Source organism: Astatotilapia calliptera, chromosome 12, assembly GCF_964374335.1.
Source record: "Astatotilapia calliptera chromosome 12, fAstCal68.1, whole genome shotgun sequence".
Taxonomy (NCBI): domain Eukaryota; kingdom Metazoa; phylum Chordata; class Actinopteri; order Cichliformes; family Cichlidae; genus Astatotilapia; species Astatotilapia calliptera.
This window is the reverse complement of record NC_137433.1, coordinates 21,355,537-21,376,395: the sequence shown is the minus strand read 5'-3', so window position 1 is coordinate 21,376,395 and position 20,859 is coordinate 21,355,537. Positions and strand designations below refer to the sequence as shown.

The 20,859-nt window shown below is 39.7% G+C and overlaps 1 protein-coding gene across 1 annotated transcript in view; it reads right to left on the bottom strand.

Annotated features, from left to right (window-relative positions):
* dnah10 (dynein axonemal heavy chain 10) overlaps positions 1-20,859 on the bottom strand; it is a 31,224-nt gene that overhangs the window by 7,233 nt on the left and 3,132 nt on the right. The window contains exons 5-58 of the mRNA XM_080308690.1: positions 20,606-20,831; positions 20,236-20,381; positions 19,798-20,028; positions 19,432-19,622; positions 19,091-19,289; positions 18,764-18,958; positions 18,478-18,648; positions 17,988-18,164; positions 17,700-17,867; positions 17,415-17,581; positions 17,173-17,324; positions 16,912-17,076; positions 16,616-16,823; positions 16,336-16,492; positions 15,741-16,220; positions 15,482-15,640; positions 14,711-14,827; positions 14,502-14,604; positions 14,213-14,391; positions 13,890-14,101; positions 13,455-13,615; positions 13,111-13,340; positions 12,906-13,028; positions 12,586-12,819; positions 12,250-12,473; positions 10,002-10,271; positions 9,717-9,900; positions 9,496-9,630; positions 9,252-9,404; positions 7,935-8,123; positions 7,567-7,713; positions 6,884-7,075; positions 6,666-6,784; positions 6,433-6,591; positions 6,210-6,345; positions 5,995-6,117; positions 5,785-5,916; positions 5,437-5,653; positions 5,131-5,250; positions 4,882-5,027; positions 4,644-4,796; positions 4,302-4,562; positions 4,033-4,205; positions 3,858-3,951; positions 3,232-3,399; positions 2,476-2,664; positions 2,067-2,238; positions 1,767-1,970; positions 1,601-1,681; positions 1,290-1,487; positions 1,040-1,201; positions 752-926; positions 322-503; positions 62-198 (exon numbers count right to left, since the gene is read on the bottom strand). Coding sequence (XP_080164816.1) covers positions 62-198; positions 322-503; positions 752-926; positions 1,040-1,201; positions 1,290-1,487; positions 1,601-1,681; positions 1,767-1,970; positions 2,067-2,238; positions 2,476-2,664; positions 3,232-3,399; positions 3,858-3,951; positions 4,033-4,205; positions 4,302-4,562; positions 4,644-4,796; positions 4,882-5,027; positions 5,131-5,250; positions 5,437-5,653; positions 5,785-5,916; positions 5,995-6,117; positions 6,210-6,345; positions 6,433-6,591; positions 6,666-6,784; positions 6,884-7,075; positions 7,567-7,713; positions 7,935-8,123; positions 9,252-9,404; positions 9,496-9,630; positions 9,717-9,900; positions 10,002-10,271; positions 12,250-12,473; positions 12,586-12,819; positions 12,906-13,028; positions 13,111-13,340; positions 13,455-13,615; positions 13,890-14,101; positions 14,213-14,391; positions 14,502-14,604; positions 14,711-14,827; positions 15,482-15,640; positions 15,741-16,220; positions 16,336-16,492; positions 16,616-16,823; positions 16,912-17,076; positions 17,173-17,324; positions 17,415-17,581; positions 17,700-17,867; positions 17,988-18,164; positions 18,478-18,648; positions 18,764-18,958; positions 19,091-19,289; positions 19,432-19,622; positions 19,798-20,028; positions 20,236-20,381; positions 20,606-20,831 — 9,546 coding nt within the window. The remainder of the gene's footprint in view (positions 1-61; positions 199-321; positions 504-751; positions 927-1,039; positions 1,202-1,289; positions 1,488-1,600; positions 1,682-1,766; positions 1,971-2,066; positions 2,239-2,475; positions 2,665-3,231; positions 3,400-3,857; positions 3,952-4,032; positions 4,206-4,301; positions 4,563-4,643; positions 4,797-4,881; positions 5,028-5,130; positions 5,251-5,436; positions 5,654-5,784; positions 5,917-5,994; positions 6,118-6,209; positions 6,346-6,432; positions 6,592-6,665; positions 6,785-6,883; positions 7,076-7,566; positions 7,714-7,934; positions 8,124-9,251; positions 9,405-9,495; positions 9,631-9,716; positions 9,901-10,001; positions 10,272-12,249; positions 12,474-12,585; positions 12,820-12,905; positions 13,029-13,110; positions 13,341-13,454; positions 13,616-13,889; positions 14,102-14,212; positions 14,392-14,501; positions 14,605-14,710; positions 14,828-15,481; positions 15,641-15,740; positions 16,221-16,335; positions 16,493-16,615; positions 16,824-16,911; positions 17,077-17,172; positions 17,325-17,414; positions 17,582-17,699; positions 17,868-17,987; positions 18,165-18,477; positions 18,649-18,763; positions 18,959-19,090; positions 19,290-19,431; positions 19,623-19,797; positions 20,029-20,235; positions 20,382-20,605; positions 20,832-20,859) is intronic.

Genomic DNA, 20,859 nt, shown 5'->3' with positions numbered 1-20,859 from the left:
GTTTAAGCTGTGTTTCGTCCAAAACAGGAAAAGTCAATGGCGATTTAATAAACTTAATAACCTTTTCTCTTTTGGGTTTTATCTCCCTGGCAACATCACAGTAACCCACGATTGCCTCGACAAACTTGAGCATTCCTGAGCCGGCCTTACTGATGGCCTGCATTTCCTCAAAGCTTGTGTGGAGGTTCTTTAGATAGCCTAGCCAGAAAGAGAAGAAAACAAAAAGTGGAGCATCTGTCAAATTCAATTAGCACTCTCTTGCACAGTATACTAGCACCATTACTTGTTTTTACTTTTGTACTCAACGTAAATTCAACTTACCCTTGACTGTCCTGACCTGGTTGTTAGTGATCGCATCACAATCCATCTCCATCAGGGAGCGCAGGAAGTTCGCTTCTGACATCATCCCTTTTGCTGACTGCCAACTGATTTCTTTGTTGCCACGCAACACCAGGATGCACTCGCAAACCACCTGCACCTGTTTGGGTGGCTTGGCAAATGATCTTCACATTGGACCAACAGGAAAAAGCCGATAAAGGGAAAACACTGATTAAAAGAGGACTTAATTGTCATGATAAGCAATGGCTGTGCATCAATGACGACTCATTAAGGTCTCTTGAAAATGAACCGCTCTGCACTGTCCAGTATTCCTTTTCAGGGTTTATGTTATCCAAGAGCCAAATGTAATTTACATGTAATGTATTTCTACAACAGAATGAAAAGAATGTTCTTCATAAGGAGCACAGTTTACCGGATCTCTGTTACATCAGATTTTTCCAGGTCTTGCAGGGCATTACGTGCGGCCTCTAATGCTGGCAGAGCTTCAGCTAAGGAACTCTCAGCTTCTTTCTTCTCAACAGCTATGACTTTATTTTGCTCCTCAATCTCTTTAGCTTTGTCTTCTGCCAGAACCTTTTTTTCCTCAGCTAGAAAAGAAAGTTATTGATAAGTGGTTTGAACTAACTGCACTTAATTTCCATTTGAAGACTACAGGATACTGTATTAATGAAGGCCATACGGCAGGCAAGTGTTTACTAACCTACTGTTGTGTTGGTGGCAATCTCATCCAGCAGGGCTTCACATGCCGTGGACTTTTCAGCCAGGACAACTTTCTGATCTGCCAGCTTGACGTTCAGTTCAGCCAGCTGTTCACTGGCTTCCTTCAGTTTATCCAAACCTCCCTCCAGATGCTTGCACTGAGCTAGAACAGAAGAAGACACATTAACGGTCTCTAATGCACACTAACTCCAACAGAAACCCTGCATTTACAACAGGTTTCATTCCCTCACCGAGAATAAATTGGTCTTTTTCCTCTAAGAGTTTGGAATAGGTGTTAATAAAGTCCAAGTAGTTCTTTGGAGTTACATGGTTGCAGCGTCTGAGTTTTTGCTGAAATAGCTTGCTGTAGTGATCCACAGAGCCGTGGACCATGCATACATGATCTATAACAGCTGCAGAGTGTGCATCTGGTATCATCGGACTTTCACCTGTGGAAGGACAATAATAATATAACATTTCAACTGTCTTACTGAAACACCTGTTTTAAAATAAACATTTTCCACGACAAATACATATAATAGAAGTAAGTTTAATTACACACCAAGAAAAGACTGAGCTACTGCAAGTAATGCCTGCGGAGGCCATGGAAGGAACCAATCTATTACAGTGTTGTTCATCAGTCCTGGGAGAAATAAGAAGTACGTCGGGTTAATAAAACTAATTTATAAACTATATTAAGTCAATTGAAGCCTGACCAAATATTTCACCTGGGAAGTTCCTGCAGCGTGTCCTCAGGGTATCTCCCACTGGAGACATGCCTAAAACAATGTGTAGATTGTTGGCACTCTTGTTGACAAAGTACTGCCACACACTGTCTTTAGAGGGATCTGATCCCATTGTAAGAGCTTCGTCTCGAAGCTGGTTGAGAATGGATTCTTTCTCATCATCGGGAAACAATGCAGGAACAATGCCTATAAATAGAGTGCATGGTGAGAGCACTGCAGCTGTAGCTTTTAAGAGAGATAAATAGAGAGTGAGGAGGTCAGGAGATTATAGTCATATCCAACCTGAGGTAAGCATGTTGTTAATGAGCTCCAAGAAGCCTTCCTCAGCAACGTGAGCATCAGTAAAAAGAAACACGGTCTTCTTATTCTCAATGCCAAGCTTCAAGTACAGAGTTTTTAGGTCTTCACGGAGGTTAGACTCACTGTATCCTCTGCTCAGCGTTATCTCAAATACCTGGGGAAAGCAGATCCAAAAATCTAAAGCTGGAAATGTATTTGTGAAGAAGGTTTAGCACTGCTTAACATTGAAAGCCCTCATGTAGTAGCCTTACAGTTACAAGATTGCAGCTTTCACATCCCAAGACATGTTAGTAAAATTCATTTGCATTGCTTAAAATGTAATTTTAGTGTATATGACACTTGTTAGTGACAGTCATTTGCCCTTCGCCACACCAATCATGAATTTTACCACCTCACAGCCAGCAGCAAAGGCAGCCAGCTTGGTAAGGGACTGCTTGCCAGAGCCCCCCACACCAACAAGCAGAGCATGGCCGCGATCAATACGGATGATGCGGTGAACCCGGGTCAGATGTTCCAGAGCATCGTCAAAGAGCACTAGGTTCATCCTCGATTTGCTCTCATTGTATTCCTCTAAGATTTCCTGCAGAATTACATAACACAGTGATCTGTTAAAGGAGTATAACAACTATAACAAATGCCAAAACATACTCTTACATTATTTTATTTTGTTGACTTTATAAGACAGTTACAGAGAAGAGCTACAGGAAAGTGGAGGGAGAGAGAAAGAGAAATGCAGCAAATGGCCACAGTTCAGACTTGAACACGGGCCAGCCACTCTCCACCATGCAGCATGTGGTTGGCTGCTCATCCCAGTGAATCAAACCGGCAGTATTACTTCACTTTTCTGTCTGAGACCCCACACCTCCACCAAGATGAACATTTTCCCCCAGAATAGTTTGTAATATTTTCTTGAAAACATCAAGATTTGTTTAACCTGGTATGTATAAGATACAACGTGAAAACTAAATATTGTCCTAGCTCACATTAGCAGACAATCCTTACAGAAATATCTCCTGGCCCAAGCCACACCTCTGCTAAAATGTTCACGCAAACTCATTTATACTTTTGGAGTAACTCTGATAACAAACATACAAATAAACAAATCAATCTAACCATATGACCACTTGGGTTAAGGTAATAACTTTACCTGAAACAGGGCTTTTGAAGCATCATAGTCTTGTATGTCCTCATACACCCTTGGTTCAGTATCACTGAGGGCTGTCCTATAGTCTCCAAAAAGAATTGGGTCTCTCATAACTGCCTCCATGTCTGACTTAAAATGCTCCTCAGTCATGTTGTTTATGTGCCTTTGGACCTTGGGGAAAAAAACACACATCTTCAGTATCAGTATCTATCAGTAGATTTTGAGTCTTATTGTTACATCCAACATGGAACCAATTACCCACTTAGTATTTGCCTTTTTAATTAAATTCAGTTTAACAAATTTTATTTATATAGTGCAAAATCACAACAAAAGCTGCCTCAAGGCGCTATATAGTGTAAGCTAAAGATCCTACAATAACACAAAGAAAACAGAGGAAAACCCAACAATAATATCCATGATCCATTTTGAGCAAGTGTTTTTGCAACAGTTGGAAGGAAAAAACTCCCTTTTAACAGGAAGAAACCTCAAGCAGAACCAGTCTCATGGAGAGGTCTGCCACGACCCGTTGGGGGTTAGTGGAGGAAGACAGGAGAAAGACAGTTTTGCCTTTAGTCATTAAAAAGGAGAATTCACATTAAACATCTGCTAATATTATTAGTAAATATTACCAAAGCTTTGTCAGTTTCATCAATGAGTCTGTCATGGAAGATTCTCAAGCACTCATTTCTCCACACACGTACAAACTGGGCTACAGTCAAAAACCTGTAAGTCAGAGAAAGGAAAGACATTTAGGATCACAGACCTCTGTCAGTCTGTCACAAGAGTGAATATGCTAGATTAGACCTGTCCGGTTTGGTGAGGGTGAGTCCATTGTACACTCTTGACAGGTCTCTCAGGTTGAAGATGTAGTGGAATTTGGAGGGAGTGGGTGGCATATCTTTGATGATGGTGTTGTAGAGCTCCAGTGTGCAGGACGTGACCTGATCACAAACTTTCTGTATGGTGTCCTCAAACAGCTAAAATGTTTTATCACGTACAAATTGGAGAATTAAAGTGATGCAGATGGTTGAGATTTCAATATGTTTTGATTTATATGTGAAAGAGGTACTCACTCTGGTGTGGCCTTTTAAAATAGAACCGTAGATAAGGTGGAGGGACTCCATTGTAGGGAAGGGGACGCTAAAGACACTGAAGAGTGAGATGAAGCGAGGATCCACCTCGTTTCGCCCACCTCCTGCCATTCCCATGGCAGCAATAAAGCCAAGATCCTTGAGGATTTTGAAGTTAAGCTCCTTTCCTCTGTCATATATGCCTCCTCGATCCAAAAGCAGCTTTAGAAGCGCAATAGGCTGCTGTGTGCCATAGTTATCCACCTGCACAAGTGTATTACAGTCATTTCAAACATGTAAGCACTATCGCACTTTAAAGAATAAAAGACTACTTAAAACAGGTACCTTTGGCATATTCATGTCATCCATAAAGATCAGGAGTCTCTTCCCCATGGGAGGTCCATAGGTCTCTTTAGTCCTTTTCTCCACATTGGCTTCGAGGTTTCTCTGCAGATCCAATGATGTTGTTCTGGAGGAGAAGTTGATGACAAGAGTACTCTGGGAACAGAAAGAAAGACATTTAAACCCATATGACAAAGAAATATATGTACATACTGTGTGTACAGTAAGATGTACAACTTACACTTGTTTCTGCATTAATATTCTTCAGAAAGTTATGAATAGTGGCAGTCTTGGAAGTGCCAGACTCTCCAACCAGTAGCAGCGGCCTCTTTATCTTCACCATCTGCTCCAGGATCCAACTGGTTCTTGTTGTGTCAATAGTTGGCACTAAAGAGAGAATGAAGGTACCAAGGCAGAAATGTATAATTCATGATGCATGTATTTACACCTATGTTGCCCAGTTTTCACAGTATACAGACAAGACCTTTACCTAGGATATCAATGAACTTCATTTCAGGGCTGTGGATGTATTTGGGGACCAGAGAATTCCAGGGAACCCACTTCCCCTGTGTTCCATCAAAGTGAAAATCATACAAGGTTGGGAGGCATCCTATATGGATGAAGTCACTTTGTTAACAATATTAAGTAAAACAGTTTAAAAACTGGCACAAATACCTGTGAAAAAGGTTTATCATAGTTCTTTTTTTCTCCATAAATCATTAATCAATCCACTATAAACCCAAGAGAATGAATGGTCATTTTCACCATAAAATAAGAAGAAATCATCCCCTTTTACCTGGGATCTCGCCAGGCCCAGCCAGGGCTTTCTCATCATGAACTGTAGGTAGGCAGGACAGCTTTTTGATGAACTCATCAAACTGGATCCTACCACTCTCCAGCAATGTAGCCCCAAGTGAACAGTACAGAGCTTCCAGAAAGTAACACTCCAGGACTTCGGGAGTGCTGTTTTCACTCTCAAGAAGTGCATCCAGTGTTAAGCACAACTGAGTGACCTAAACACACATATCATGCATAGTTAGTTCAAGTTCAGGTTATGAGACTATACCATTAATTCCATTCATTTCTTCTTATTTAAATACAATCAAGTGCAAAGGAGCATTTACAGTGGATGAGATTATCCTACCATATTCAGATCTGTCTGGGGGACAACAGTCTTAAGTTTCTCTCCTTGTTTCCCATCAACAACACCATCCACAATCATGTCAATAGAGCTGTGGACATATTTCTCAAACAGACTATTAAGCACTTCTTGTTCCTAGACAAAAAAAAGAGACAACAGTATTTAAAAGTCTAGAGAAGTATGCATTTTAAACAGTGATTTTGTTTCTCAAACCTTATCAGGTCTGCTGTTCACCCATCTTTGCCAGAATGGGGTATATCGCAGGTTTTTAGGATCAACAAATACCATTCCACAGCGGGAAACAGTAGCTGGGGAAGCATACTGCAGATCTCCAACCTGTGTGGGTAGTTTTCTTACATTAAGCTTTCTTTGAGGCACAATCCAGGCAATTGTATTCTACTAACAGAAATCTTGAAATTCAGACAAACCTCAAACAGCAGAGCACAGTGACTTTGTAAACGGATCCTTTCTCCATTGGCTAGAGTCAGAAGCTTGTTGTCATCCATCACTGAGTTCATATTTTCGACCCACAGAGCATCCACATCCCCATCAAACAGGATGTACCTGTTTGTCAAAGAGCAGGTGATTTACAGAAATGATTTCTTGTTATCCTAAATGGATGATTACATGCCTTCTAAAAATATTGTCTACCTCCTGTCTTTTTTGTCAGTAGGCTTGTTAATGTCACGGAAGATGTTGGATAGAATCCCATCAGTCCAGTCTCGCGTGTCTGGGTCCAGAATACCATAAAGTTCAATCACGCTCATGGCTTTAGGGTTCAGAGGATACAGTTTGGTTTGCAGTCCCATTCTGATGGTGAGATAGATTAAAAGTTACTACTGTTCACACAAAAGATCAGAGAGACGATGTAAAGTTAAACTGACTTTGTCTGAGCTTGACATAATGTGTTGATCACCACTGATTTTCCTCCACCTGTTGGACCCACAATCATTGTAGTGTGCCGTGTCATCATTGTCTCATACATCTGCACCACTTTATCCACCTGAAACAACAGATGGATGCAACAGTTTACTGTTGACACATTTAAACAGCAAAACTTTGCTAGAAATTGATAGACAACATCAAATATGAGACTTTGCACCTGGTTGGGTAGTATGACATATTTTTTGTCCTCCAGGGTCTGTTCCACAGCATCATTGAAGTTGGGATAGCGAACACGGGGGCAATCAAGCCCAGGGAACAGGTCTGAGATCAGCCCGAGGAACAGAGGGACATCCTCAAACACAAACTTGGGTAGGTTCATGTCCCTGAGAGCCCGCATCAACACCACATCCTGTTGTCAGAGGGATAGACATAAATACATGAACTGAACGACGGAATGAATGAAAAAGAATTTATGCATTTATACATCAACTTCATAATATTTCAGTATTGAAAATACTGAAAAAATAAAAAACGAACCTATAAAATTGTTGCACACAAATATTTTTTGAACATGGGGGCTATGTAACAATAGTTTAATGAAGGACAGTTTTCAGTACAAATAACAGCTCCAACTTTTGTGTAAAATAATAAGAATTAAACTATTGATAAACAAATATAAGATTTGCACCTCTATCTTACATTCTCTGTGTCATCTTAAAAAAAGAAATTTTGGATGATACAGGACAAATCGAGCATTTGGTAACCTTTACAAATGTCCAACATATTCCTAGGATAAATCAACCTTCAACTTTTACCTGAGAAGTCACAAATAGCAACTTGGTTTTCTGTCAATTTAAAAAAAAAGAAAAAGAAAAAGTTTTATTTGTTATTTTTCTGTACCTCGCTCAGCTCAGGTGAGCTTCTCTTCAGCTCTCCTGCCATCACTAGGACAGACTTGAGAGCGCGCAGGCCGAAGTCATAATGAGACTGCTTGGACAGCTGTTCACGAGCCAGCTTATAAAGTACGGTCATTTTCTTTGCCAGCACCTGAAAAGAACAGAAGTAGAGACACATTAATAACACTATTATCAGTCAAAAGTCAAAATCTCCAAGTTATCTATTTTCATATGCATTTTTTGTACTATTTAACAATATAAAGTAATACAATATAACCTGTGCGTGTACATAGTTTATGATGCATTTCTTGCAGTACAGCTGACAGCATGTGCAAATGAAATCAAATGCAAGTTCATGGGTGCATGTGGTACCTTGGCCATTAGGAAACCCTCAGAGAAGAGCATAATCTCGCAAATCTGCTGCAGGTCCGGCACAATGACCACCACAGGCCTGAAGAGAGCTTTGACGGATTCAGGCAGCTCTGTACGTCCTGCGTAACCAGGGTTCATAGTGATGAAAATTCCTATGCGGTCATCCAAGTTGATCTCTTGCCCTTCAAACTGATGCGTATAGGGAGATGGAAGGTGTTTAGGTGTAATACATATATAATGCATACATGAAAAATATATATTTATTACTGGTCCCCAGAGATGGGCAGTAACGCGTTACCTGTAACATGTTACTGTAATCTGATTACTTTTTTCAAGTAACGAGTAAAATAAGGGATTACTATTGCAAAAACGGTAATTAGATTACCGTTACTTTCCCGTAGGAACGCTGCGTTACTGCGTTACTAAAACCGTGATTTTTTGCGAGAATGTCTCACGACAGTGACGTAAGCGAGTGCGCAGTTAGTGACAACAGCTGTCTGCAGATCAACAATGGATCACATATCGATTGTGGGAGAGAGTATGAGCGTGCAGCGTTTAAAGCGTGGAAGTACTGACCTTACTTTGAGTTTGATTCCATAAAAAGTGACAAAAACATTAGCGTCCATTGTGCGTGGGAAGAAAACTTCTTTTTACAGCGAAAAAAACCCTAAACTTCCAAGCAAGCACCGAGTGCGCCATGACGTAATGGGAAACTCACAGAGGAAGTCGCGGATTCTTCAACTGACCGCGGCACACCTGCACCAGGGTAAACCTCCGCCTACCGCAGTCCTGCTTTACAGGTGAAAATAGAGCAACAGCACCGCTGAGTCTTTGACTTTATTTATGTTCTCCTGTGTTTTACTTGCATCTATTTGAAAGAGTGAGTGTAAACACAAAAAATATTTTATTTTATGTGCTGGAATGTGCAGAAAATAGGTTTAAATGTTAAACTAATTTATTCAAGTCAGGGAATGTTGCATATAATTAAATTTTTGCTTGATGCATAAAGTTAAAAGATTAAAACTGATAAAACAAGTTAAAAAAAGAGACTTTTCCATTTGATTACATTTTGTATGATGGATTATGTAGAAAAAGTAGAATTGGGCTGAAAGATCTATCGCTTTATCACCTCTTCAGGTTGCAAATCGTGTTTTTAAAAAGTAACTAAGTAACTAAGTAATTAATTACTTTTGAAAATAGTAATCAGTAAAGTAATGGGATTACTTTTTGGGGGAAGTAATCAGTAATTAGTTACTGATTACTTTTTTCAAGTAACTTGACCAACACTGCTGGTCCCACATAACTAAACAGACTTACATAAAACCTGTTAAGGTGTAGAATGAGAGCATTGCGGATAGTCTGGATTTGGGAGGAGATCACTGACAACACTGAGGCATCGATACGATTGAACTCATCAAAGCAGCCCCAAGCTCCGCACTGTGCAAGGCCAGACAAGATCTTGCCCACTGCCTGGACACAAAGGGAGAGGACATTCACGTAAAAAGCTAGAGTGATGACAAGTGATGACTGCACTTTTTTAAATCCCAGAAAAGCTTCTTACCAAGTAGTCCATGCCCTCACCACAGTTTGTAACAACACAGAGCAGGCCCAAAGCCTTAGCCAGATCCTTGGTGGACTCTGTCTTTCCTGTACCAGCAGGTCCAGCAGGAGCTCCACCCAAGTACATGGACAGTGCCTTCATCCCAAATACACATGGACAGGCATGTTTTAGTCGAAAAAATGTACATGCTTAGGTATTAAAAATTTGCTTATATCCCAGACCTGTGTGAGAGTGAGGTAGATCCGGTCTGTCAGTGGGGTTATAACCAACCGCCCATTCAACCCCATGTATTCGTAGCCATAGGAGAAAGATGCACTGCACTGGCGCACAAATAAGTTGTCATCTTCCCGGACCCAGTAAAATCTCAGCTGGCTTTCCCATTCAAATTCTTGTGCATCCATTATGCTGGAAGGAAACTGAACTTTAAATGTCGTTCTTTTATTATTTTCACTATTTAAAACACACTGCCACAAACAAATGTTCAAACCTGCAAAAGTCAAGTTTACCTTTTTAGCACAAAGCTGTCCACTATGTCTCTTGCGTGGACATCAATGATGAGCACAGTGTTGAGCTTTCGTCTGTCATTTTTCTTCAAAGGCTGAATAATGCGTGACACCAGCTCATCAATCTGTTTGTGCATTTTCTCAGCATAGTTCTTAAGTGCATGCTTCTTTCCTTTCTTCACATTTTTAAAGACATCCTCTAACTCCCAGGTCCACCAAACTTGGTTAGCAGCTAGTACAACCATGCCCTGGTACAGCAACATCCAATCCACCCTGTAAAACATTGCAATGACAGATTACCTGAGGGCCAGACTTGCACACGCAGACAATGGCAAAAACACTCAGGCACTTCTTTCGGTCACAAACGTGTCATCACTGTGCCTCTTAGCGAATATCAAAAACTTTTTTTCTCAAAGATATTTTTATTAAGTTTAACCAAACAGAACATTTGCACACATTTATAACAAACACAATAGAAAAGACAACATTGCAGAGCTTGTGAAGGGAAAAAAAGAAAGAAATCCAAAAAAGCATTGAATGCAAAGTGGTCTTCAATTCTAAGAATGAACAAAACTAGACTTGATTATTGTTGAGGTAACATAGTTAAGGTAAAGTGTGCAATTCTATGCTCCACAACTTTCCCAAAAATTAACCCCATCCTCAAGCCGGATTACATAAAAAGAGAAATATATGTAGAATAAATAATATAGAATAAGAATAGAATTATATGTATATATTCTATATAATTATATACATATAAATAAATGACGATCCACATACATAAATAAATTATATATTTAAAGAGAGAGAGAGAGAGAGAAAGAGAATCCCTTCCTTGTTGAAACTTAAAGAGTAGCGATGGAACTTTGCTAAATATTTCCACACCAGGTGGAACGATTAGCTGTTATTGCTAATTGAATAAGAGCGTTCATTTTAACAGAGTTTTAGCTGAGGGGGGACCACTGTGTCAGAAACTGTTTTGTATTATTTAGTGAAGTCAGAAAATTTGTACTTCCTTGTAACAGTTTTGCCCAGATATGTGAATTGGTTTTCTGCTATTTTAAATGGGAAGTTTGAGTATCCTGGCCCAGACTCTCCTCCATTTACCCAGAAGAGTTCACTTTTATGTAAGTTCCAAATGTGTCCTGGCCAAACTGAATGATAATTGACAACATAGAAGGTATAGATCCACTAGGAAGACCAGGAGATCTTTATGCACAACTCCTATCCTCCAAATCTCTGAGGCATCTGCATAGCTTCAGAGTGTGATAGCCAATGGTTCTATAGCAAAATCAAAGAGTAGTAGTGGGCTTAAGGACACCCTTGCCAAGGTTCATTGTTGGAGGTTGGTGGGCTGTAACCGTTGGAAGTTCAAAAGGACTGAGGCTTTAGGGAAGAAATATAGCAATTTTATCCAATAAATAAATTTAGGTCCAAAGTAGAATTTTTGTAACAATAGATACTCCCACTACACACAGTCAAATGCCTTCTCCGCATGTAAGGAGGGGACATACCCACAGGTCTCAGTGGAGGGAAAATACAGCATTTCTTTAATTTGGTTGGGTAATTCAAGTTGCTCTGTATTGGCCTTTTCATGTTTGCTGAATAAGAAATTATTTGCTATCTCAGAAACGTCTTTCATGTATCCCAAATAATCAGGTTAGAAGATTCATTTGTAGTATTCGTTTGAAACACAAAAGATTGTTGTTGTTTTTTCGCTGAATTTTATAAAATTATGATCCTACACCACTATGCTCTGGTAGTCACAGAGGCGGACCGATGAAAGCCACTGATTATCAATAATAAAATAATCAATCCTAAAATAGGTATGGTGGACCTGTGAGAAAACTGAGTTTGGACTGAGACAGTGCCAGGTGTCAAAGACACCACAATTAGACAGACAGGACTGAACAAACGATGGAGATTTACTTAAAGTTATGGGGTTGGGGAGCCAACAGTTAAGATCCCCACCCTGTATTAGAGAGTATGAGCTCGGATCAGGCAATAAAGAGAAAATGCACTCAATATTATCCACATTGGGGGCATATACATTGGCCAGTATCACCTTGGTATTGTAGAGTTTGCTCAAGACAAAGACATGCCAACCATCAGAAATGACCTTGTGTGTTTCGAAACAAACATTTTGATTGATGAGGACTAAAAAACCCCTGGCTAGTACGAAAATATTCAAAAAAATAAAAAATAACAACACAAGCGGTTTCTTTCTCTGGTGCATGTTATTTACACATACCTACTCCGGTCTTCACAGTAGTGGAAGATCGCTTCCTTTGTGATGAGCCTGTTAGTCTTCCTCATCTCCAGTAGCACCCCCATCATCCACTCCTCCACCCTGCCCTCCACTGCGACAGGCTGTCTTAGTTCCATCACCTCACCCTCAGCAGACACCATGGCTCCAACTACTGTCTCTCCATTGCTATCCACGTCAAATCTCAGAGATGCTATGTTGTCATACATCTTGTGAGACAAAAGAAAAAACACACATTGGAAACAATGAGCCTCCCTATCTATACTTTGAAAAATTAAGGTCTTGTCTACCACTCCACCATCGCTTGTACTTGCCAAATACCTTGATCATATGTTCCTGGACACAGGTATGGTCACTACTCCCCAGAATGCTGAGCAGTTCATCATCAGAGATGAAGAAGAAGCGAGGAAATGCATGTCGCTTTGAGTCCAGGTAATCATTAAGACTCTTCTGGCATCTCTCTAAACCGTCACTCAGGGCCTGCAGGTCTGTTAGCCGGTTGGGAACCAGGCAACAGCGCTTAATGTTTGGATTCCTCACTGTGTCATTCATTATCTACACAAACAAAGAGAGATGTAATTTTGACAAGTCTAGAAGAAAGTACTTTAATTTTTTAAGACCAATATTATAGCAACACTTACGTCTTTAAACCTTTTGTCAATGTTATCAAATTTCTTTGCTTCCTCAGGTAACTGCAAGCGAATGTCTCCTCCTATAAATATGCTCTCCAAGTACATCCATTTTCTCTGCACGAGCAACCAGACCTGTGAAAGACGTATTTTTTTTCCTATAAGTATTTTGTGGATCAGCCTAAGGGTGAAGGAAAATTTGGCCAGTCTTACTCACCTCAATAGTCTCAGAAATAACAGACAGATTTTTTTCCCACTGCTGTATGGTACCAAGGAAGGGTCCAACAAAGCGGCTGCCAGCCATGCTCTGTAAGTTCATGACATCATTGTCCACATTCAGTGAGATCTCATCCACCGCACCCAGAATGGAGCCACGTTCCTGAGTGCCTTTGAAATAGGGCTGAACATTGAACTTCATGTTTTCCCAGGTCTCTACCACTCCTTTTACTCCCTGGAACCAGATACAGATAACATGTTTTAGAAGTAACTGTCATTTCCCTGATGAACTGATAGAACTGGCAGATTATTCCATTTTGAGAATGTTTTTAAAAAAGAGAGAACCTGCCTTCTCAATACCAAGCTCTTTTACAGCCGAGGTGACGATGTCGCCTATGACATCTGCATATTTGTGCAACTCCATAGCAAACATGTTCTCCAGTGTGAAGCTTTCAGGGTTGATCTCAAAGCTGGTGCCAGTCCTTTCCATCAGTTCCTTCCAGTGCCTTGAATATAAAGACATTTTTATTCTCAGTTTTTTTGTTTTATCTGGACATAGATAATTTGAACACGTGAATTCAAAAGTTTACATCTAAATAAGTAGAGTATTTAATACTCTACTTATTGTCAATATTATGCGTATTGCAGAACAATCCGCTAGGAGCAATAAATTTAAACCTAAGTGACAATAAAACAAATCCAGCTACGTTATTAACTGTAAATTTTGGGGGGGTATTATATTCATTCTGGTTTCTCACTAGTATCAATCTTGAGACAGACCTGTCTCTGAGGGCCTCATTCTTCAGGTCCAGTAAAAGAGGCAGAGACTCTCTGAACTCCTTCATGCGTCCGTCTAGGAAAAAGGCCACAGGCATGGCCCGCACTTCTTTGGGCAGCAGCCTTAAGCGTTTGATGAAACCCTCAATGCCCTGTTGTAGCAGCTGGATGTCTAAATCTATCCACAAGGTCTGAGACCACTGTGTCTTTGCATCCTGCAAGATGACAGGACAAGCATATATATATATATATATAAAAATTTAAAAAAAATTTAAATGATCACATTTATGTGTATTATGCACTGGTGTTTTACAAGCATATCCCACCTGCTGAGCTTTATATATATCATATATCTGTCTCAAGCCATTCATGTCATTCTTTATGCTCAGAACTTCTGGGAAAGTGGTGACTGACAAGTCCAGCAGCTTTTCAGCATTAGTTATTTCCTGTTGACCTGCTACAATCTTTGCAAGATCTGCCTCGTATTTTCCCATAATGGCCAGTCCTGCAAAAATAAAAGTAACACGGGCTTGTTGCTCCACTACATTTCAACATTTACCATGCACTACTATTCTCTACTCAGCAACAGCAGCATTCATCTAAGTGCCCAAGTACCTTTCTCCAAATCATCTCCTACAGCTCCAGGACCATGCATGTTGAAGCTTTCGGCAAACACAGACAACTCCTGTTTGAACTCTTCGATATTCTCCTTTGTGATCTTTGGGTGTGTGGATGGGAGACAAGTGTGGCAATCATAAATGTAAGACAAGAACATTTCTGTTTATTTTTAGGTTTAAGAACATTGTATGGGATTGATATCTTACCACAGTAAATGATTTCTTGATGTCTTTCAGACTTCGGTCTACTTGTCTGGCTTCTATGAAAAGGTCACTCCACATCTGGCCAATGCAGGCCACCAGCTCCCATTCATCCTCACCTGCCTAAAGCACATAAGACATAAACTTTTTAAAATGGGAAACAAGATCACTTTTGAGGTTTTATACAAGAGCACTCAGAGCCTCCCCCCAAAGGGCAAGGGATATACAAAGAAATGTTGATGTTTTATTTTCTTTTTATTACTCCATGCTGATGTTAGTATCGGTAATATAGAAATCCCCAATAATGTCACCGGCATTGCTTTCATAGATCATTTGTGCTGATATCAATATTAATATGGAAAACTAGTGTAGTATTTTTTGTTTTGTTTTTTCATTGTGAATTCATATAATGTTATATTGAAATAAATGTTTTTTTAGTTTAAAGAACTACATGATCCGAACTCAAATAAACTTTTTCCTAATTTGCAGAACCCTGACCTTTAACCCATAACCTTGAAGCATTACATACTAAAATTGAACATTTTCCTATTTCCACCCATGTGATTGGAACAGAAATGACTGAAGTCTTTGGCTTCTATAAGTTATAGAACTTGAGATTTTAAAATATATCCCTGCAGTGTGTGATTTTGTAAAATATTATGGCATCATTGTGACATTCTAGGGAGTCATACTGAAAAAATTAAAAGTGAGTTGCACAGACTGCTAACAGACAGACAAACTGATCACACACTCTCTCTCTGTAAAAAGACACAGTACCTCCACTTTATACATGGCCAGTGTTCTGTATTGTTCCTGGATATCTGTGATTCTCATCTCCACTTCTAATGACATGTTCTTGATGGCTGAGATGGTGCCAAGGACAGACTTCAGGTCGTCAAAAGTGTCAGGACTCTGTTTCAGCTTCTTAGACAGTTGCTTTTGTACAAAATAATCACAAAAAAGATAAATCACATAAAAGCCAAAGAATATTTAGGATAAAGACTGTAAACACAAACTGTGTATTATGATTAACTACCATGAATTCATCTCTCAAGTTAAAGATGTCCTCTTTAGCAGGCTTGTTGAGTAAGCTACCAAGTGAACTGATCCAGGCTTCAGCAATTTCGCTCACAGTGTGGGCCAGAAGCTCCAGGTTTAGGCATACGCTGTGCTCATTCTTAAACTGAGGCTCGAGCATCACTTCCTGCTTGATACGAGCAAGGGACTGCAGCTTATAATCATACATGACAAAGGACGGCTTCCTTGCAGCAAACTTTTCATTGACAATGGTTCTGTTCTTTTCCCAAAGAACCCGATAGCGCTTCCAGTGGTAAAGGTACTGATCGATGGAGAAAAGCAGACGCTGGATGTTCTGAGATACAGTTACACAGCTCTCCTTGATCTGAGGAAGCTGGGACACGTCACTGTAGAAATTAAATGTCACCAGCTTATCTTCAGCACCCACATGTTGTGGAGGGCACTTAATGCAGGTCCCATGCATCCAACGCACAAATTGCTTGAACACAAAAATAAATCCAAAGTTAAGATATATTATTAGTGGTAAATTGAAAATCATTTATTTTTTTAATGCAGCGACAAAAAGACTAAACAAAACACTGTGATGAGCCCACCTTGGTGCTAACTACACAGTCTGTGATACACTGCACGAGCAGGCGGTAGATCTCGTTGCTTTGGGGCTGCAACACAATCTTAGGTGCAGACAGGATGGCGGTGATTTGAAAAAGAGCTTTATCTCCCATCAGCGCTATATTAAAGGCCTGAATGTTTCTGAATATGAAAACAAACATGACAGATGTTGCAATGGTTAAGACTAACAGCATTCTACTTGTTAGAAATGTGGTGATTATTACCACTCACAATCTATGCAGGCTCAAAACCATTACTCATTACCTCTGCACCATCTTTGTAAGAGTGTCCAGTATTCTGTGTTCCCAGTGTTGGTAATAATCTACCATACATTTGGCTCTGCCAGTGCTGGTTTCCACACTCAGCTGTTCTATTCTAGTTATAAGGACTCCAATGTCAGCATACTTCTTGGCAAGCATCGTCACAGTTTTGACTCGCTCTCGCTCAATGTGTTCACAGAACCCCTTAATAGCTTAGGAAAAAATATGAAACTATTAAAATAATGTATGCACAAATTCTTTATTTCCAGTAAACTAATAGTATACTTCTAATACATCTACCTGGTAAGTCGTTTGAGGCATCTGGTGATGGAAATTTCAGTAAGTTGGCCATCATCATGGACTGCAACTTAGAATCAATAGCCTTCTCATGTTCATGAATCTGATTCACGACAAACTCAAACTTAGTTACAGTCTGAAGGCTTTGGTTGATGAAATCTGGGATGCCTAAAACCAAACATTAGCAGATTTCAGTTTTATACAAAAGTAATTTCATCTGACAGCAAGCATAAACAGAGATGTCAGCCTTTGTATGAATAGTACCCAAGGAATTCCAGTTGAGTCTTTTGAATCCCAAACTGATGCCTTTTCTGACTACTTTTATATGTGGAGCCAGCATGACGACATGTGCTTCATTCAAACTGTCCAATGCAGAGTGATAGCGGTTGATAAGCTTGCTCAGATCACTGACATACCTAAGATGAAGGACGAAACAGTTCAAGAGAGAAAGGAGATCAAGTACTGGTTTTTGAGTTTTCTAGTCAGTTACGGGTGAGTCTCATCACCTGATGAATTTGTTTTCCTGAAGTGCAACATTTTGAGCTAGATCAGGCACAGTGTAGCCCAGGGCTTCAAGACTGTAAGCCTCAGAAATTATTTCTTTGATCTCCGGAGCAAAGTTCACAATGTATCGCAAACCCTTTGGTGTGCAACTTTCAGGTGGCGGGACGTCCTTAAAGTGAGAAAAATGCAGGGAATTTTAGAGAGTCTTAACACACAATATAAGAGAACCTTCACAAACACACAATATAAGATACAACAGTTATGAGGAAATAGCAAAAGACACATACTAGTTCTGTTTGAGTTGAGTTTTTACTGGTAACCATGGCCAAAATGGGTTTTTTCATTAGCAAAGGCAAATTATGTTCTGTCTCCGCCATCCAGCTTTCATATTTTGCTGCCTCATAGTCCTTCAGCTGCTCTGCCACTTCTACATACTTCTCTCTGGCCTGAGCAAACTACAGCAGAAAGAAAAGAAAAAGAAAGAAAGAAAATCACAGAAAGTGGTTTTAAAAAGCATTTTAGTGTATAAACAGTTTAACATTAATGGTGACATAAAGCGTTTTGAAATAACTCACCACTTTGTTCTTTTCACAGTCCAACATCTCCGGCACTTTCAAGAAGGGGAGGATGGCATATTTGATGCGATGGAATAGAAATCGTGCCCATCTGATTGCCCCAGCCACAGGAGGCTCATTCTTATTTAACGGTGGTTTGTCTTTCATTGTCTCAAAAATTTCCCATGTCCTGTCCACCTACAACCACACCAACAAAATGACGTGTCACTCACATAAATTACAAAACTTTAGTATTTACCTTTATGAAACGTTTACGTCGAGATTTTATAAGGATAAGTTAGCCAAAGCTTGACAGATCAAAGGTATAAAGAATAAATGTCATTTGTTAGTAGATTTTAGTTAGCTGTAGCATTATTTTATACACACATGCTCACCAACTTAAGTCACATTGTCTTGGGTGGACTGTTCCTCAGCTGAAGCTTCAAAATGATTTTAACAGTAACTTTAATGTTAAATAGATGCCAGCATGTTTTATTCAATAGCATATTACCTCCTTGCAGTACTGCTCCAAGATATCGTCAAGCTTTTTCATCAGATGGTTACTGATGACCTCTCTGGTGCGAATGTGTTTAAACTTCAGCAGCATGTCAAAGGCATCAGTTGAAGAGTGCAGTGTCTTAAAAGACTCATCAATAAAGTGCATCGCTTCTGCCTCAATAGCCTAAACAGACACACGCATTCAGCTTGAAATATTGCACAGTTATATTTGTCCAAGCTGTTTAATTACTTTGTGCATTTAGAACAACCAAACAGCTTCTGCAATATCTGAAACCCACCTGAACTGCCGTGTTGAAGTCTTGCATGATCATTTTCCAGCTGCTCATCTTAGAGATGTTGAAAGGACTAAAAACGGCCTCCTCAAGGGGCACAACCAGATTTTCCACTGTGCGGTGCACTTCATCAATGTGTTTTGTGTCACCTGTCACACTCAATAGCTCTGGGCCAAAGATATTGTAAAACTCCTCCAAAATCTACCCAACACAAACACATGAGAAATAAAAATCTGAAGTTTATTTTACACATTCAAATCTTCAGATATTGTGTGAGAGGTCAGTATTTATGAATTATATATGTATTTTATACATATAAATATTCACACCAACCTGCAAAACATTGTACAGATCCTGGCAGACAGAAGCCATGTAATCAGTCTTCTCAAACAGTTTCTTACGGTCAAACTCCCAACGTGAAGCCTTGCTCAATTGCTCAATTTCAGCACGCCTCTCAAAGTAGGATGTCTTCCACTGACTTAAAACCTGCTTAGCTTCGTAGACCTTGGATTTGGCAACTCCCCTGTTGTTTCTGTTTAAGGCACAACACACTATTATACTGACACAAGAAAACATCACATTTGAATAAATGATTCTGTTTGACTACTGAACAATAAATTTGGTTTTACTATAAATTAAAAAGTCTCAGAATATGTAAATGGGTCCACATATACTTGAACAGCGTGTGGACATCTATGGCTTGAGTCACACGTTCACACAGCTGCCAGGCAATTCGCTCCATTAAGGGGACCATACAATCGTTCGTGTTATAGTGGTAGGAGATCATCCATACAATTTGCAGGCTCTCCATTAAAGGAGGGATGGTCTCCAAGATCACACCAAAATTTGCTCCAGTAGCCAGATTCTGAAACAGACAATGGTAGCTTTGATAAAAGTGAAGGAGAAGTTAACACAACAGATCCACAATCATTCTTTTGATTCCTTTTCCTTTTGTCCTTGCAAAAAATTTATAGATTCATGGAACCTTTTAGTTTCATGTAACTACCTTTTTTTTTTATAGTCAGCAATAATGTTCTTACCATGAAATGCCTTTCTAGTGTCTTGAGGAAGCGTAAATTCTCATCTGACTCCAAACGGTATTTAGTAAGTTCAGCAATCGCTCCCTCCAGTGTAAGAACAATGCCTGCACCTGCTTTGGTCATCACCTCCACGATCTTCCCTACTGCAGCATGATTAAGCTGTTCACTCAGAGCATTAAGGACAGACGCACGTTCCTGCCAAAGTGCTATCTCAGCCAAAGGACCAGGCGCCTGGAGGAAAATGGAGAGTGAATGATTGAGTCTAGCGACTGCATGTCACCAGGTGCAGTTGAGACATTCTTTAACTGAAAGTTTTCCTTTTAGGTCGATGGGTATTTCTTAAATTCTTGACAATATTGCATAAATTTAGCAGAAAAATTATTTCTCCTGCTTTAGTTCCTGGACTGAATCTCAGAACACGAAATTACAATTACAAACCTGTGGTTTTTTGTTTTTCTGCTCCTCAATAACAATGGTTATTTGCGTTTGCCAGTTCATCAAGCACTGCTCCAAGCTTTCTACCATCTCTGGATTCGAAGGCAGGTCTTCCAACTCCAGCTCAGGAATGTGCAGTAAAATCCCATCTGTGACATGTAGAATGCTTTTAGACTGAATCACTTTTTGTGAATGGGCATAAAAAATAACTAATGTCCTGTAGACATTTATCAGTACTAGTCGATACTCTTGCTTGGAAACTGAGAGAAGAAAAAGCATTTGCTTGCAAATCTATATACTCTAATAAAAATTAAAAATCATGGTGAGTTGCCTTTAACAATAGCAAGCCCTTGGTTCAAGTAATTAAACGAACCTTCAAGCTGAAGGTGTTGGAGAGTCGTGTTCAGCAGTCCCAAATGTTTATGCGTTATGTTGAGCAACTCATCACGAATAATAAATTGCCCACTTGGCTTCACTAAACTCTTTGTTTCATTTGCTTCACTCTTCCCATTCATCTTCTCCTGATGAGAAACTTCCTCACTTTGATCACCTGCTCCAGCTACTGCCATTTGGTTGGCAGTAAGCATGGGTATATAGACCTGAGAGGAGATGCAGTCAAATATTCAT